Source organism: Coregonus clupeaformis, chromosome 17 (genome assembly GCF_020615455.1).
Source record: "Coregonus clupeaformis isolate EN_2021a chromosome 17, ASM2061545v1, whole genome shotgun sequence".
Taxonomy (NCBI): Eukaryota; Metazoa; Chordata; class Actinopteri; order Salmoniformes; family Salmonidae; genus Coregonus; species Coregonus clupeaformis.
This window is the reverse complement of record NC_059208.1, coordinates 45257720-45274356: the sequence shown is the minus strand read 5'-3', so window position 1 is coordinate 45274356 and position 16637 is coordinate 45257720. Positions and strand designations below refer to the sequence as shown.

Sequence of the window (16637 nt, the reverse complement as noted above, 5' to 3'; positions counted from 1 at the left end):
GCCCGGTCCGGCCTGTTCCTGCCACCCGCACCAAGTCTACGGTGCGCGTTGCCAGCCCGTCCCGGCCTGTTCCTGCCACTCGCACCAAACCTACGGTGCGCGTCGCCAGCCCGGTCCGGCCTGTTCCTTCTCCCCGCACTAGCCCTGAGATGCGTGTCCTCAGCCCGGTACCTCCAGTTCCGGCACCACGCACCAGGCCTACGGTGCGCCTCAGACGGCCAGAGTCTGCCGTCTGCCCAACGGCGCCTGAACTGCCCGTCTGCCCAACGGCGCTTGAACTGCCCGTCTGCCCAACGGCACCTGAACTGCCTGTCTGCCCAACGCCGTCTGAACTGTCCGTCTGCCAAGCGCTGCATGAACTGCCCGTCTGTACGGAGCCTGCAAAGCCGCCCGTCTGCCATGAGCCTTCAGAGCCGTCCGCCAGACCGGGAGCCGCTAGAGCCTTCCGCCAGACAGGATCAGCCAGAGCCTTCCGCCAGACAGGATCAGCCAGAGCCTTCCGCCAGACAGGATCAGCCAGAGCCTTCCGCCAGCCATGAGCAGCCAGATCCGTCAGCCGGCCATGAGCAGCCAGATCCGTCAGCCAGCCATGAGCAGCCAGATCCGTCGGCCAGCCATGAGCAGCCAGATCCGTCGGCCAGCCATGAGCAGCCAGATCCGTCAGCCAGCCATGAGCAGCCAGATCCGTCAGCCAGCCATGAGCAGCCAGATCCTTCAGCCAGCCATGAGCCGTCCAGCCAGGATCCGCCAGAGCCAGCCAGCCAGGATCCGCCATTGAGTCCGGTGCTGTCCCTTAGCCCGGTGCTGCCCCTTATCCTGGTGCTGCCCCTTAGTCCGGTACTGCCCCTTAGTCCGGTGCTGCCCCTTAGTCCGGTGCTGCCCCTTAGTCCGGTGCTGCCCTTTAGTCCGGTGCCGCCCCTTAATCCAGTGGGGTTTAGTTGGGGGTGGTCATGTGGAGGAGGCTACGTAAGCGGGTAGTGACTTTGGTGGGGTGGGGACCACGGCCAGAGCCAGAACCACCGCCGAAGAGGTATGCCCACCCAGCCCTCCCTTGTTTAGCCTTATTGAGGCGCGGTCGCAGTCCGCGCCTTTAGGGGGGGGGGTACTGTCACGCTCTGGCTCCGGGACTTTGTGTGTTGAGCCAGGGTGTGTTCGTTTCGTGGTGTTTTGTTTGGTTGGGTGGTTCTATGTGTTGTATTTCTTTGTTGGGTTCAATGACTCCCAATCGGAGGTAACGAGTGTCAGCTGTCGGCTCGTTATCTCTGATTGGGAGCCATATTTATCTGTATGTTTTCCTGTGGGTGTGGTGGGTTTTTGTTCCATGTTCTGTCAGTTTAGCAGAGGACTTCACGAATCGTTCTTGTTTTGTTGTTTTGTTCCAGACTTTGAGTTAATAAAGTCATGTTCACTCAACGCGCTGCGCTTTGGTCTGTTCATTCGTCAGACGATCGTGACAATAATTCACTGTATGACAATTCCAGTGGGTCAGAAGTTTACATACACTAAGTTGACTGTGCCTTTAAACAGCTTGGAAAATTCCAGAAAATGATGTCATGGCTTTAGAAGCTTCTGATAGCTAATTGACATCATTTGAGTCAATTGGAAATGTACCTGTGGATGTATTTCAAGGCCTACCTTCAAACTTAGTGCCTCTTTGCTTGACATCATGGGAAAATCAAAAGAAATCAGCCAAGACCTCAGAAAAAAAATTGTAGACCGCCACAAGTCTGGTTCATCCTTGGGAGCAATTTCCAAACGCCTGAAGGTACCACATTCATCTGTACAAACAATAGTACGCAAGTATAAACACCATGGGACCACGCAGCCGTCATACCGCTCAGGAAGGAGAGGCGTTCTGTCTCCTAGAGATGAACGTATTTTGGTGCGAAAAGTGCAAATCAATCCCAGAACAACAGCAAAGGACCTTGTGAAGATGCTGGAGGAAACAGGTACAAAAGTATCTATATCCACAGTAAAACGAGTCCTATATCGACATAACCTGAAAGGCCACTCAGCAAGGAAGAAGCCACTGCTCCAAAACAGCCATAAAAAAGACAGACTATGGTTTGCAACTGCACATGGGGACAAAGATCCTACCTTTCTGGTCTGATGAAACAAAAATAGAACTGTTTGGCCATAATGACCATCGTTATGTTTGGAGGAAAAAGGGGGCTTGCAAGCCGAAGAACACCATCTCAACCGTGAAGCACGGAGGTGGCAGCATCATGCTGTAGGGGTGCTTTGCTGCAGGAGGGACTGGTGCACTTCACAAAATAGATGGCATCATGAGGAAAGAAAATTATGTGGATATACTGAAGCAACATCTCAAGACATCAGTCAGGAAGTTAAAGCTTGGTCGCAAATGGGTCTTCCAAATGGACAATGACCCCAAGCATACTTTCAAAGTTGTGGCAAAATGGCTTAAGGACAACAAAGTCAAGGTATTGGAGTGGCCATCACAAAGCCCTGACCTCAATCCTATAGAAAATGTGTGGGCAGAACTGAAAAAGCGTGTGTGAGCAAGGAGGCCTACAAACCTGACTCAGTTACACCAGCTCTGTCAGGAGGAATGGGCCAAAATTCACCCAACTTATTGTGGGAAGCTTGTGGAAGGCTACCCGAAACGTTTGACCCAAGTTAAACAATTTAAAGGCAATGCTACCAAATACTAATTGAAACTTCTGACCCACTGGGAATGTGATGAAATAAATAAAAGCTGAAATAAATCATTCTCTCTACTATTATTCTGACATTTCACATTCTTAAAATAAAGTGGTGATCTAACTGACCTAAGACAGGGAATTTTTACTAGGATTAAATGTCAGGAATTGTGAAAAACTGAGTTTAAATGTATTTGGCTAAGGTGTATGTAAACTTCTGACTTCAACTGTATATATACATACATATACACATACATACATATAAATACATATACATACATGTATATACATATCCTTTAAAAAATATATTTCCCTTTATTACTTTCCAACCCCACCACCCCTTCCCTAATTGGAGTAAACTAGTGAACAACCACGCTTAGGCTTCTACTTCCAGCTTATACATACTATATACATTTTATGGACACAGTCAATTTTACAATAATTCTATTTTGTTTGTTTTCACTCCTGAACTTCCTCTATCCTCAACCTCTCCAATCATTTTCATGATGCCATCCGGTTTGATTCTATATGCTCTTTCACAAAAGCTCTCAACCTATAACCTATATACTTATTATGGACACAGTATGCTTTACATTAGTTATCTTGTTGTTATTAGTTGTTGCTATTAGTCCCATCCTTCAGCTCCATTCAACACCTCCCATCTATCTCTTAACACCATCCATATTGGATTTCTATTTGCCATATATTTTTCAACTGTACTGTGATGTTTCAGAAAAGTTCTGAACCATTCTATTCTCATTGTTTCTACAGATTGTAAATTGAAAATAAATTATTATATTATTGATCGATTGACTATGACTTTTCAGATCACTCAGGAGTGCTATCTGCAGGGTTAGCTCCAGGTAAATATTGCAATCCTTCAGCCATTCCTGGACCTGTGATCAAAAACAAGCTACAAATGGACAGTACCAAAACAAATGATCTAATGATTCTGTCTCTTCGCAGCAAAATCTACAGAACTGGGAAGATTGTATCCCCCATATAAATAACATTCTATTGGTAGCAAGTATTTTGTATAATAATTTCAATTGAAAAATTCTAAGTTTTGAATCCAGTGTCGTTTTGCGTATCAGTTCATAAACACTATGCCATGGAATCGGTACGTCAAAAATCTTTTCCCAACTATTTTGCAATCTATATGGGACGGCTGTCAATCCTTTGGTCCTTAAATGAAACTGGTATACTTTTTTATTTATCACAATTTTCTTTAATGCAGGGCCGACAGACAAGTTCCTTACTTTTTCCCCCTTCCACTTTCCTCTTCCATTTTTGCGGTAATGCTGCAATTATTTGGATGTAATTTTGGGTAGAGCAGACATTTCCATATGTTTTTGTTAGCTGCATGTGCGACATAACTCCACCAGTCCTACCTATGATATCATTTACGAAGATTATACCTTTTTTTTTTTTTTTTTTTAATAATGTTTTTTAATCAATTAGTATATTTGAGTTTAACCACAATATTTGTTGCATTATTTGTTCTGTCGTTTCTGGAGGATTAAATTGAAATTGCAACCAACTTTCTATTGCTTGTTTTAGACAGGTATTTACCTTTCCATGGTAGCAAGATCTTATCTATTTTTGCTAACTTTCTATAAAAATGTATTGGAGTGAGATCATTAATTTCATTTGGGATACGTATTCCGAGTATATCCACATCACCATCAGACCATTTTATTGGTAAACTACATGGTAATGTAAAAATTGTATTTTTGAGGGATCCAATACGTAATATAGTAGCTCGGATGATTAATAAATAAACAAATCTTACATTTGAATCACCTATCTGGAGAAATCTCAATGACTGAACCAAAATGACAATAATAGGCAAGACTGGAAATGAAAGTCACAATCCCAGTTATCTGATGATAATTGTTTGGATGATTACCTTAAATTACTATAATAGTATCATGTAATATATTCCAACCAAATAACCATGTACCACTTCAAAGCTCACAATACACCTTTACCTGATGCACATTGTGGCTACATGGCCTCTGTACTTAAGTGATCAGTTAAATAATGACACACTCTGAAAGCACAGGGCCTTGAGAAAAACAAGGAAATTATCTTCTTTCAAGATATGATATAACCCAGCTAAATGGGTGCCAAGAGCCATCCAGAACTACAAAATGTTAAAAAAAACAATCTGTTGAAAAACAACCACTCTGCCTTACATTACATCTATTCTCAGCATAGCATTCACCAGCGAGCTTGTGCCCAATTTAGCATCACTGTACAATACCACATATTTGAATCATTATGAGAGGAGTTGTATCGATTGAGCACATACAGATTTGGATCTTAATTTGAGGCAATTTTCTACAGCAGAAAAATAATCCTGCAGCAACAGGAAATGTGAATTATTATGTGTATTATAATTAATGGATTTGTTTTGTAGGGGAGGATACATTTTTCGTTAGGGCAAATCTAGTCTGGCATTTTAAACAGGAAATTACTAACTTTAGAAGCCTTTTAAAACCGTGAATACACTACAGGTTTGCATTTCCTGCTGTGCAGGAAAATTCTCATCAACAAAAGAGTGATCAAATTTAGATCCTACATCTGTACATACTCAGTTAAACTATCGACAGAAATCAGGACCCACTAGCCTAACTATATCAACAGACTCCTGTAGCAAAGGATGCTCAACCAATAAATTCCCCTCTTTATGCCATCAGTTAAGCCTCATAAACCAATCGCTGCAGAGATAAGAAGGCGTCTACCCAGCAGGGGTCCATGGGAACATGGAGGCTGGAGGTTGATGTTGTTCTCCTGTGATTCCCCTCTTTCGTCTTCTCCTAATCCCAACCTGGGAGTGGGATCGCTCGGTCTCTCCTATTCCCACAGCCCACTCTCTGTGAACTCCACAAGCCTCTTCTCATGGCTCTTCAGTTACCCACAACCCCCTCGGTGACAATACGGTGCGGCACTGTTGCATTTCGTAAGGGAAAGCCTGTATTATTCCATGATAAATCCATACCATATGTCTCAGGCAATGGGCCGATGTTACATTAGGTCGTGTGTGGTTGGTTCCTCTGTGACTTCTTGGCTGGTTGCTTCCGTGTTGACAGTTTTAAGAAGCCCCGGATACATTGGGACATGCATGTTTTGGGTTGTCTAACAGCCATGGGTTCCTGTGTGTTTCCTGGCTGATTGTTTCAGTGTGACATGGAAGAGGCCACTACATTGGAATGTATAGCTTTTAAACATACAGGGATTTAAAAAAAACATTTTTAGTAATTTAGCAGATGCTCTTATCCAGAGCGACTTACAATAGTAGTGAGTGCATACATTTGTCATACTTTTTCGTACTGGTACCCCATGGGAATCAATCCCACAACCCTGGCGTTGCAAGTGCCATGCTCTACCAACTGAGCCACACAGGACTTAAAAGAAAGGCATTTAAATTAAATTAAAATGGCCTATTTATATTATGTGAGAGATGGCCTTCATAATTATCAGTGGGTTGTGTTGACATTACTAAAGCAAACACAAACATCATATTCTGTGTGTTCATTTCACAGTGAAAATGACAAAGGAAATGTCAACTTAGCTTGTTACCGAGTGACCTTCCATTGTAGTTTATTAATCATTTATAATACATTAATAAGGCATGAATAAGACATAAATAAGACATAAATAAGCTTTAATAACAAGCGGGACCTACGCTGGAAGAGACTCAATTAATGGGGTTTCATAGAACAGGGGTAAACCAGGTACCTCTTCATTGATCTGAGCAGTGAGTGACAGATGTGGTCAGGATGGGTAGAGTGCTCTGCTCTCATCACAAAAAGACAGATTGGCGGAGGACCAGGGAGATATAAGTGGACTGGGCTATGTAATCACTACAATGGGTTAGCCAGCTCTCTTATAGAGGTCTATACTGAAACCCACTGAGCCTGGCGACTCAGGCGAATTGGCAACAGATAGATGGAGAGATTGAAGGAGGAGGTTACGAAAGTGTGGAGAGAGAGTGGAAGAGATGTGAAGAGGAGAGATGGGGAGAGGAGATGGTAGGGAGATGGACTGAGGTGGTTACAGAGAGTGAAAGGAGAGATGTGGAAAGAAGGAGAGAGGGAAAGATAAGAGATAAAAGGTTGAGAGAGTGGTTTCAGACAAAGTGGGTAAATAAGATGGGGAGTGTAGCAGAGAGGGGAAGAAAGAGGGAGAGATGAGAAATCACAGAAATTGTGAAAAGTGAGGTGAGAGAAATGGAAAAAAAACATTGAAGGACACAGAAATAGGAAAATATTGAAGGGAATTAAAAGAGAAACATTAACACTGGACTATAAATAGTCAGGTCCAAAATGATTGGCACCCTTGATAAAGAAAAAAAAAGACTATAAAATAAATAATTCAAATATGGGGCTATATAGTATACTCAAACAAATTGGGAAATGATATTATTTTATACTAATTCAAATGAAAGAGAACTGACTGTTCATAGCAAACAAATATAAAGGAAACATAATTTCGGCCAAACAGAGAGGGAATGAGGCAGAGTGGTCCTATGAAGTGAATGACAGTGTTCCGGCAGGACTGATACTGCCAATGGAGCAGTACAGGCACTAGGAGTCAGGGGCAGGGCATTGAGTTTCAGCTTCTACACAGAGGGGCTCCTATTACAATGACTAATGGACCAGGGGTTGATGTGTGTGTGGTTTAACCTGTGGGTGACCTTCATGTATGGCTGATTTGAAACATGGAAGATGGTCTGGATATTTGTGTGTGTGTGTATCTGTTTCTACATTTGAGACTGAAAGCCAGAAAGCTTGATCAATTTTGTCTTTGTCACATCACCCGGTTCCAGATTAAAAGCAGCATCGCTGTTATCATTCAGTTAAATGCAAATTCTCTTTATTTCGCTGTGGTGGTGCACGGCCCACCCCTCGGGCTCCGCCTGTCTGACTGACAGCTGGGAAAACATGTCAGACGAGATCTGCTCCTCTTCCTCTCTATCTCCTCGCTGTCTCTCTACACACACACACACACACACACACTTTACTTGCTTTAATTACAGTTCTGTTTTCAATGCACCCCTCGACCACTCCCACGCTCACCCGCCTAGCCAAACCACATGCCACTGCTAGCACGATTAGTACTGTCAGAGATAAGCGCTGCTGCCACTGTGCTTTTTACTCCCACGCTAATTAGCCAGGTATTTTACAAGGGATGGAGTTTTTATAACAAGGACAGCAAGTGCGAAAGAGTGAAGATTTCTGACGTTTATACAAACGGCTCTGTTAGAAAACTTTTCAAATGCATCCTTTCTTCCTTCCTTCAGTCCTTTCTTCCTTTAGTCCTTCCCTGCTTCCTTCCTTTCTTCCTTCCTTGAAGTAATCCTATATCTGACTTTTTTGGACTAGGTTAAATTATGTAGTGGAACCCTTGCTTTCACCTTTCCAGTCGTGTTCGATTAGTGATGATTACTTCAAGGCAGGAAGAAGAGGGAAACATTTGACAACTATTCAAACAATTTTTTTTGTCAGATTTACAAGTGATGGATATCTGTCCTGTAGATTCAAAGTTGGGTAGCTGCTCTATATAGTTTGACACTGAGAAGCCATACATTGGCAGTATAATCATGATTTCTTATAGACAGACATCATGTAGTGTAGCAACAAATGACATCCTTTTTAGGGACTGAGTTTACTGTAATGGGCATTATGTCCTTTGTATATGTCAGAACAGATCAATCTGTGCATGTCTGTTGAAATGATGACGGTTTTGAAAGAACCATGGCTATCTGGGCCGAAAGCCCTTGAAAGTAAGACCGTAGACTAATTATGTGCTAATTAACCCCCATACAATGTAAAGCGCTTTGAGACCTAGGCCTTGAGCATTATATAAATGCATTCCATCTGTGATTCACCTTGTAAAGCTTAGAGACCTTGTAGTTTATAAGCAGTAGTTTGGTACATTTTGTCTCTGAATGAGCTGTACTACCTCAGTGAACTATGAGCCTTATAGACTCAGGTCAGGGACAGCCACTGTGATACCGCACATATCTGATCTGAGGTCAGAGCAGTAGAACATGTAGGAGGCAGCATGTTGGACACAGAGAAAATACATTAATTCATTTTTTTATGACGTTGAGCAAGGTAGAAATACTAAATAATACATCATTTCTATGGGCTCATTTAAAAGTCTGTTCAACTCTGATTCCAGAAGATAGAAGAATTTGAGAGTGCCGAAAGAGAGAGAGTTTTTTTTCTAAACTTTGTTACTAGACTCTTCCACCACGGTGGTCTGAAGAGGTGAACTAGTGGGAGGTTTGGGTTTGGAGGCCAGGCTTTTGACCGCGGGGTTGCAGGTTTAGTTCCCAGACACTGTGTGTCTCTGTCATTGATCAGATAAGCCAAAGAGGTGAATTATGGGAAATGCCTAGGTGCCTGTGAAGTTATACAGTTGATGGGGACTAAAAGTCAGCTCACGCCATGTTATTTGCAGAACAATTTCTGCAATGCGTGTGCAACACAGCACCATAACATCTTCTAGCAACAGTTTTTTAAAGGGTTTTGTTTTTGTTTTTTGTAACAATCTAACTTTGTAGCTCCCACAACTGTAGGGCCAATAGCCAAACTAAGGGATGGCATCAGTTTGAATCAACTCATATGTTTTCCTTGGTTTCCCCTATTGATATTCAAAACCATGTCCGTCTCAAGTGTGCACAGTGTAGATGAATGTACGATATGGATGACTTAACCCAAGACTTGATTCAAGAGAGGGGATTTACATCACATTATGCTCCTATTTTCCATGACCCCCTTCCCAACATTAAAGACGGTGTACGGAAGTGAAGTTGCTAATTTACCTCAAGTTTTGACTTGAGGTTTACAATACATTTTACAGTATCAGTATCTATATTTCCCAATCACGTTACCCTCTTATGCCAGCATGATACTGTATATTTGGGAGAAATAGTTCTAGCCATTTTTTGTTAATAATATTGCCCCCAAGTGGTCACGATCGTCTTGCCTTGAAATATTGGTTTGACTCAAGACCAGCTTGCCTTAGCTCCCAGCTTACACAGTGAGTGGAGAAACTAAGATGAAAGGAAAGATATCAGTATGATGTGTAAAGCTACAGTAGCTAAAATAAAGGATATCTCAGTTTAAAATACCTCTATTGGTTTAACCCCATACAGATGTAGGAGCTTAATTTGATCACCCTGTTGCAGGAGAACTTTCCTGCACCTGCAATGCAGGACATTTTAAACGTGTATTTGAGGTTTAAAAAGGCTTCTGAAGTTTGTATTTCCACTTTGATCCTGTTGGTTTGTTTTGTTGCCGGGGTAAGGATATAGCAACACACGGGGACTGGCAACAGGTGGTGCTACACAATATGGACCCAGCTGGCTATGGTTTGTTAATTTATTTTGTAAAGGACAACAAAATCATCCAACAGGATCATACAAAAGGCCCATCGCTCAATCTTGAAAGCAATAAGGAAATGTGCACCTGAATCCTTTTGTGTTAATCTCTCTGTTCTTTCTCTATCTCTCTCTCTCTCTTTCTCTTTCTCTCTCTATCTCTTCTCTTCTGTGGCAGGTGTTACTGGCTTGGTTCAGATTGATGGGGCAGGCGATCGGGAGATTGACTTTGCCTTGTGGGACATGACCAATCTTGACTCTGGGGTCTTTCAGGTAGGCACTGACTGCTCCTCTCACAAAGTGGTGGTTAGGCACAAACACACTGGTACGTAAATACACACTCACTCTGTAGCTGTGTTCTTTATCCTAGACACTCTTCCAGTGTAGCAGCTATAAAACCTACAATGACAAGGCACCTTCGTTACACAGACAACACCCAAAGTTACAGTACTTGTCTTACAGTAAGATATGGATAACCTTCTACCCTGTGTGTCTCCAGATTGTGTCCGTCTACAACAGCACCCTGAAGGAGCTGGTTCCAGTGCCGGGCATGAAGGTCCAATGGCCGGGGGGCGCCCCCCCCCAAGACATCCCCGACTGTGGCTTCAAGAACGACAAGCCTGCCTGCTTAGCACGTATGCACTGAAGAAACCCTTGGGTCTCATTTATCAACATAAAAATATGTATATTTGCATATGAATAAACACAACCCACTGGAGATTTTACGAACATTGAGAGAGAGAAAAATAATGTTGTGCTGTTCACAATTAATACATACACTACAAGACCCAAAGTATGTGGACACATGCTCGTCGAACATCTCATTCCAAAATCATGGGCATTATAATGGAGTTGGTCCTCCCTTTGATGCTATAACAGCCTCCACTCTTCTGGGAAGGCTTTCCACTAGAACTTTGCTGCGGGGACTTACTTCCATTCAGCCACAAGAGCATTAGTGAGGTCGGGCACGGATGTTCGGCGATTAGGCCTGGCTCGTATCCAGCGTTCCAATTCATCCCAAAGGTGTTCAATGGGGTTGAGGTCAGGGCTCTGTGCAGGCCAGTCAAGTTCTTCCACACCGATCTCAACAAACCATTTCTGTATGGACCTCGCTTTGTCCACGGGGCCATTGTCATGCTGAAACAGGAAAGGGCCTTCCCCAAACTGTTGCCACAAAGTTGGAAGCACTAAGCATTAAGATTTTCCTTCACTGAATTAAGGAGCCAAGCACGAACCATGAAAAACAGCTCCAGACCATTATTCCTGCTCCACCAAACTTTACAGTTGGCACTATGCATTGGGGCAAGTAGCGTTCTCCTGGCATCCGCCAAACCCAGATTCGTCCGACGGACTACCAGATGGTGAAGCGTGATTCATCACTCCCGTTTCCACTGCTCCAGAGTCCAATGGTGGCAAGCTTTACCCCACTCCAGTCAACACTTGGCATTGCGCATGGTGATCTTAGGCTTGTGTGTGGCTGCTCGGCCATGGAAACCCATTTCATGAAGCTCTCAACGAACAGTTCTTGTGCTGACGTTGCTTCCAGAGGCAGTTTGGAATTCGGTAGTGAGTGTTGCAACCGAGGACAGGCGATTTTTATGCGCTACGCGCTTCAGCAGTCCCATTCTGTGTGGCCTACAACTTTGTGGCTGAGCCGTTGTTGCTTCTAGGCTTTTCAACTTCACAATAACAGCAATTACAGTTGACCAGGGCAGCTCTAGCAGGGTAGAAATTTGATGAACTGACTTGTTGGAAAGGTGGCATCCTATGACGGAGCCACGTTGAAAGTCACTGAGCTCTTCAGTAAAGCCATTCTACTGCCAATGTTTGTCTATGGAGATTGCATGGTGGTGTGCTCAATTTTATACACCTGTCAGCAATGGGTGTGGCTGAAATAGCTGAATCCACTAATTTGAAGGGGTGTCCACATACTTTTGTATATATAGTGTAACTCAAATTCCCAATTGACCACATTGCATTATTTGCATGATGTTACTGTACACATAGACATATCAAGTTAGGATTTGACCCTTAGGTTTTGATTATTGGAAGCTAGCATTATCTATAGGATTGTTCTCATTCAGTAAATGTTCTTTGTGAATATCTACAGAAATGTCTGAAAGTCTAATTTACATAAGAGTCTCATTATCATAACGGTCTCATTATCATGACAATCTCATTATCATAACAGCCTCATTATCATGCATGGTGACATTTGTTATTCATTTGTATTTGGCAGCTGCTTCACTAGTAAGATTAGAACAGCAAGAGATTAGGTTTCCCGCTGTGTCATGATTTAGGTGTTTTTCTAGACGTGAAGTTAAATTAATATTTATGGAATCCAATCAAACATACACTGTGGGAAACCAACACTTCAGTACACTGCCTAAACAAAATGTGCAGACAAAATGCATATTTCCAAATCAAACCAACCTGTTGTTGTTTTAGCAACTTCTATTGTTTGGTTCTTTTTCCCTACCTTAGTTGAATGCACTGACTAGAAGTGGCTCTGGATAACAATGCCTGTTAAATAACTAACATCTAAATGTAATACATATATCATTTTATGGCATAGGCTTCACATGCTATTGAATTTGGCCCTTGGTATAACTTCACATAACTTCAATAACTTTGATTTTCCTTTCCTCCCAGGGACAGTTACTATGCTCCAGATGGTGGCCATCGTGGCTTGCTTCATCTTCGTCATCATCGTCACCGTCACCGTCTTCATCTACAGGTCAGTGGTGCCCCCTTCTTTACCGTCCCCCTTCCTTGAGGAAGACTCTGGTCGATGGTATTGGTTCTGATGACACCTTTCCACTCCCGACCCCTCCTCCACCCATCCTCTATCGCTCTCTCCATTCTGTTCACTCTCTTCCCATACTCTGCTCTTCTTTCATTTTCTCTATTTTATTCCCCCCTCCCATCTCTTTCTCTTCTGTTTGCTTTTCTTCTTTTTTCTACAATTTTTTCTCCCTGTTAAACTTTCTTACCCACATTGTTACTCTGTCTGTCTCTCTCTTCACCCTATTACTCTCCTCTTTTCCCTCACTCTTTCTTTACACATTACAGGGAGATCAGGCCAAGAAGGAACTAATAAAAGTGTTTCTGTCTCCTCTTCAGTGATGACTCACCACCAGGGTCATGTTCATTAGGCACCAAACAGAAATAAACACACTGAAACAGGGATGGACTACCTGGGGTTGTTTAATAAGAAACATTCATTTTCGTTTTCCGTTGCAAAGCATTTTAATATATTTACCGTTGTGTGCACTAATGAACATGGCCCAGTGATGACTCACCTCCAGCCCCGTGTTTGCCCTTTGATCCTTCTCTCTGTCCTGTATCCAGCTCCATCAGACTTGTCATGTCTTCTGATGAAAGGTTGAACATTGAGTGCAAGTCCAGGTGAAAGTATACTGTACTTAAAAAAAAAAAATTGTCCCTTGAGGAATATCAGGCCTAAAATAATAATAAAGTATATTATGTCTCGTATCAAATATAGAAAAGCAATATGTTTTTACATTTTCTTGAGAGTTAAGTTAACTTTGATAGGTGAAATGTGAAACAGTTTAAGTTCAGTTCCATATTCTAGCCAATAATTATGGTCACTTTGTGTTTGATATAAGCTATCCTGTCTGATATTTCCGACATTTCACATTTTATTAAATGGTTACTTCGGGATTTTAGCAATGAGGCCCTTTATCTACTTCCCCAGAGTCAGATGAACATGTGGAGACAATTTTTATGTCTCTGCGTTCATTTTGAAGGAAGTTGCTAACTAGCGCCAGCGCAATTGCTAAGTAGCGCTAGTGCAATTGCTAACTAGCATTAGCGCAATGACTGTAAGTCTATAGGTATCTGCTAGCATGCTAGCAGATACCCATAGTCTTCCAGTCATTGTGCTAACGCTAGTTAGCATTGGCTCGCAAAACTACCTCAAACTTCCTTCTTACTGGACACAGAGACATATATTTTTTATCCATGAGTTAATCTGACTCTGGGGAAGTAGATAAAGGGCCTCATTGCCAAAATCCCAAAGCATCCCTTTAACAGTTGTGATGTGCTGTAAAATTACACAGACCCTTTTGGCACTTTTTTTCATGTTATAGATACAGCAATGTGCAGTACATTTGAATAGCACATAGCCATAGGTGGATACATTTATTAATGTTCATTTTCATATTCTTGTATGATAAGTGCTTACTATATTAATTTCTTAATCTATGGATGACTTAGTCTATGTGAAGTGTGTCTGTAAATGTATAGCTTAAAGTAAATTGAAGCTACTGTATGTGTTTGTATGTTCATAGATTAAAAAAACAACAACATAAATGTGTTATTATTACACAGGAATAGTGGCCTTTTCTTACGTAAGTTCTATTACAGTAAAGAATGTTATATCTAGCACAGGAGGCTGATGAGGGAAGGACGGCTCATAATAATGGCTGGAATGGACTAAATGGAATGGTATTGAGCACATGGAAACCATGTATGTGATGTGTTTGATACCATTCCATTTATTCAGTTCCAGCCATTACTATGAGCCTGTACTCCCCAATTAAGGTGCCACCAGCCACCTGTGATATCAAGGTACACATCAAAACTGGAGTGGGGTAAATTGCCGCCATTGGACTCTGGAGCAGTGGAAACGCGTTCTCTGGAGTGATGAATCACTCAATTAAGTTGCAATCACAAATTGAGGGGCGACACTCAATGACAGATATTAATCTCTATCCATACTCAATGAATTAATCCCATCCCCAATACTATAGTTGGGTTGCACGTGTTTCTGAGAAATGTGTGTGTGAATACAGTTTGTATTTTGTAGAGGGTGGGGTGACAGGGGTACAACTCAGATTTTGGAGTGTTGATGGGCTGTGGGTAAAGGTGCAGTCCTACACAGTGTACACTCACACTGAAACACATCCATCCCTCTCCTTAATCTCTCTGTCCTTTATTCTGGATTCTCATTCTCTCTCTTTCTCTTCATTGATTTCTCTTTCTCCGTCGCCCTCACACAACAGAGGCTGCGCTCCTTTCTCTACCCTCTCCTAACTCTCTCTCTCTCTCTTTCTTTCATTCTATCTCTGACCCTCTCTCACCCCCCCACTCTCTCCCTCAGGAAGCTGAAATTGGAGAATGAGTTGGCTGCTCAGCTCTGGCGAGTGCAATGGGAGGACGTGCAGATGAGCAACCTGGAGAAAGTGCTACGCAGGGCATGCAGCAGACTCACCCTGTCTCTGGTACTGCATAGAGAAACACACACATAAATAGACACATGAAATAGAGTACACCTACACACACCTACACACACCTACACACACTCACACATAGAAACCATGTGTGTTGAAAAAGCACAGATATGCACGCTGACAAGTTCTCATTCCCTCTCTATATGGTCCACAGAGAGGCTCGAACTATGGCTCCCTCCTGACCATGGAAGGAAACTTCCAGATCTACGCGAAGACTGGCTATTACAAGGTCTGTTCTTTTACAATGCTTATGATATTTACTTTTTTGATAGTTTTCAAGCTAATTTCCTGCAATTCTACACATTTTGTCATGGGGCAGAGATATGTTTTGTTGTTGCAGCTTTAAAGCTAATATCCTGCATTTCCACATATTTTGTCATGAGGCAGAGAGAAAACGTTACAATTTTAAAGCTTAAATTACAGTGCATTCATGTTTTAAAAAACATTTTTGGGGAATACAAGATGTATTGAGTTGGAAAATGTATAATTGGTGGAGTATTGTGATCACCAATAACCCTGTGAGCCTCCCAGGCCCATGTTGCCCAGGGTTAAGAACATAAGTTGTAGATTAATAATATTATATTGTACAGTCGTGGTCAAAAGTTTTGAGAATGACACAAATACTAATTTTCACTAAGTCTGCTGCCTCAGTTTTGATGATGGCAATTTGCATATACTCCAGAATGTCATGAAGAGTGATCAGATGAATTGCAATTAATTGCAAAGTCCCTCTTTGCCATGAAAAAGTCCCTAATCCCAAAAATACATTTCCACTGCATTTCAGCCCTGCCACAAAAGGACCAGCTGCCATCATGTCAGTGATTCTCTCGTTAACACAGGTGAGAGTGTTGACGAGGACAAGGCTGGAGATCACTCTGTCATGCTGATTGAGTTAGAATAACAGACTGGAAGCTTTAAAACGAGGGTGGTGCTTGAAATCATTGTTCTTCCTCTGTTAACCATGGTTACCTGCAAGGAAACACGTGCCGTCATCATTGCTTTGCACAAAAAGGGCTTCACAGGCAAGGATATTGCTGCTAGTAAGATTGCACCTAAATCAACCATTTATCGGATCATCAAGAACTTCAAGGAGAGAGGTTCAATTGTTGTGAAGAAGGCATCAGGGCGCCCAAGAAAGTCCAGCAAACGCCAGGACTGTCACCTAAAGTTGATTCAGTTGCGGGATCGGGGCACCACCAGTGCAGAGCTTGCTCAGGAATGGTAGCAGGCAGGTGTGAGTGCATCTGCACGCACAGTGAGGCGAATACTTTTGGAGGATGGCCTGGTGTCAAGAAGGGCAGCAAAGAAGCCACTTCTCTCATCAGG

At 42.5% G+C, this 16637-nt stretch overlaps 1 protein-coding gene across 1 annotated transcript in view; it reads left to right on the top strand.

The window, feature by feature from the left end:
* The window catches only part of LOC121586904 (atrial natriuretic peptide receptor 1), a 148543-nt gene that overhangs the window by 109536 nt on the left and 22370 nt on the right, over positions 1-16637 (top strand). Inside the window, exons 6-10 of the mRNA XM_041903947.2 lie at positions 10235-10329; positions 10556-10691; positions 12709-12793; positions 15182-15302; positions 15466-15540. Coding sequence (XP_041759881.2) covers positions 10235-10329; positions 10556-10691; positions 12709-12793; positions 15182-15302; positions 15466-15540 — 512 coding nt within the window. The remainder of the gene's footprint in view (positions 1-10234; positions 10330-10555; positions 10692-12708; positions 12794-15181; positions 15303-15465; positions 15541-16637) is intronic.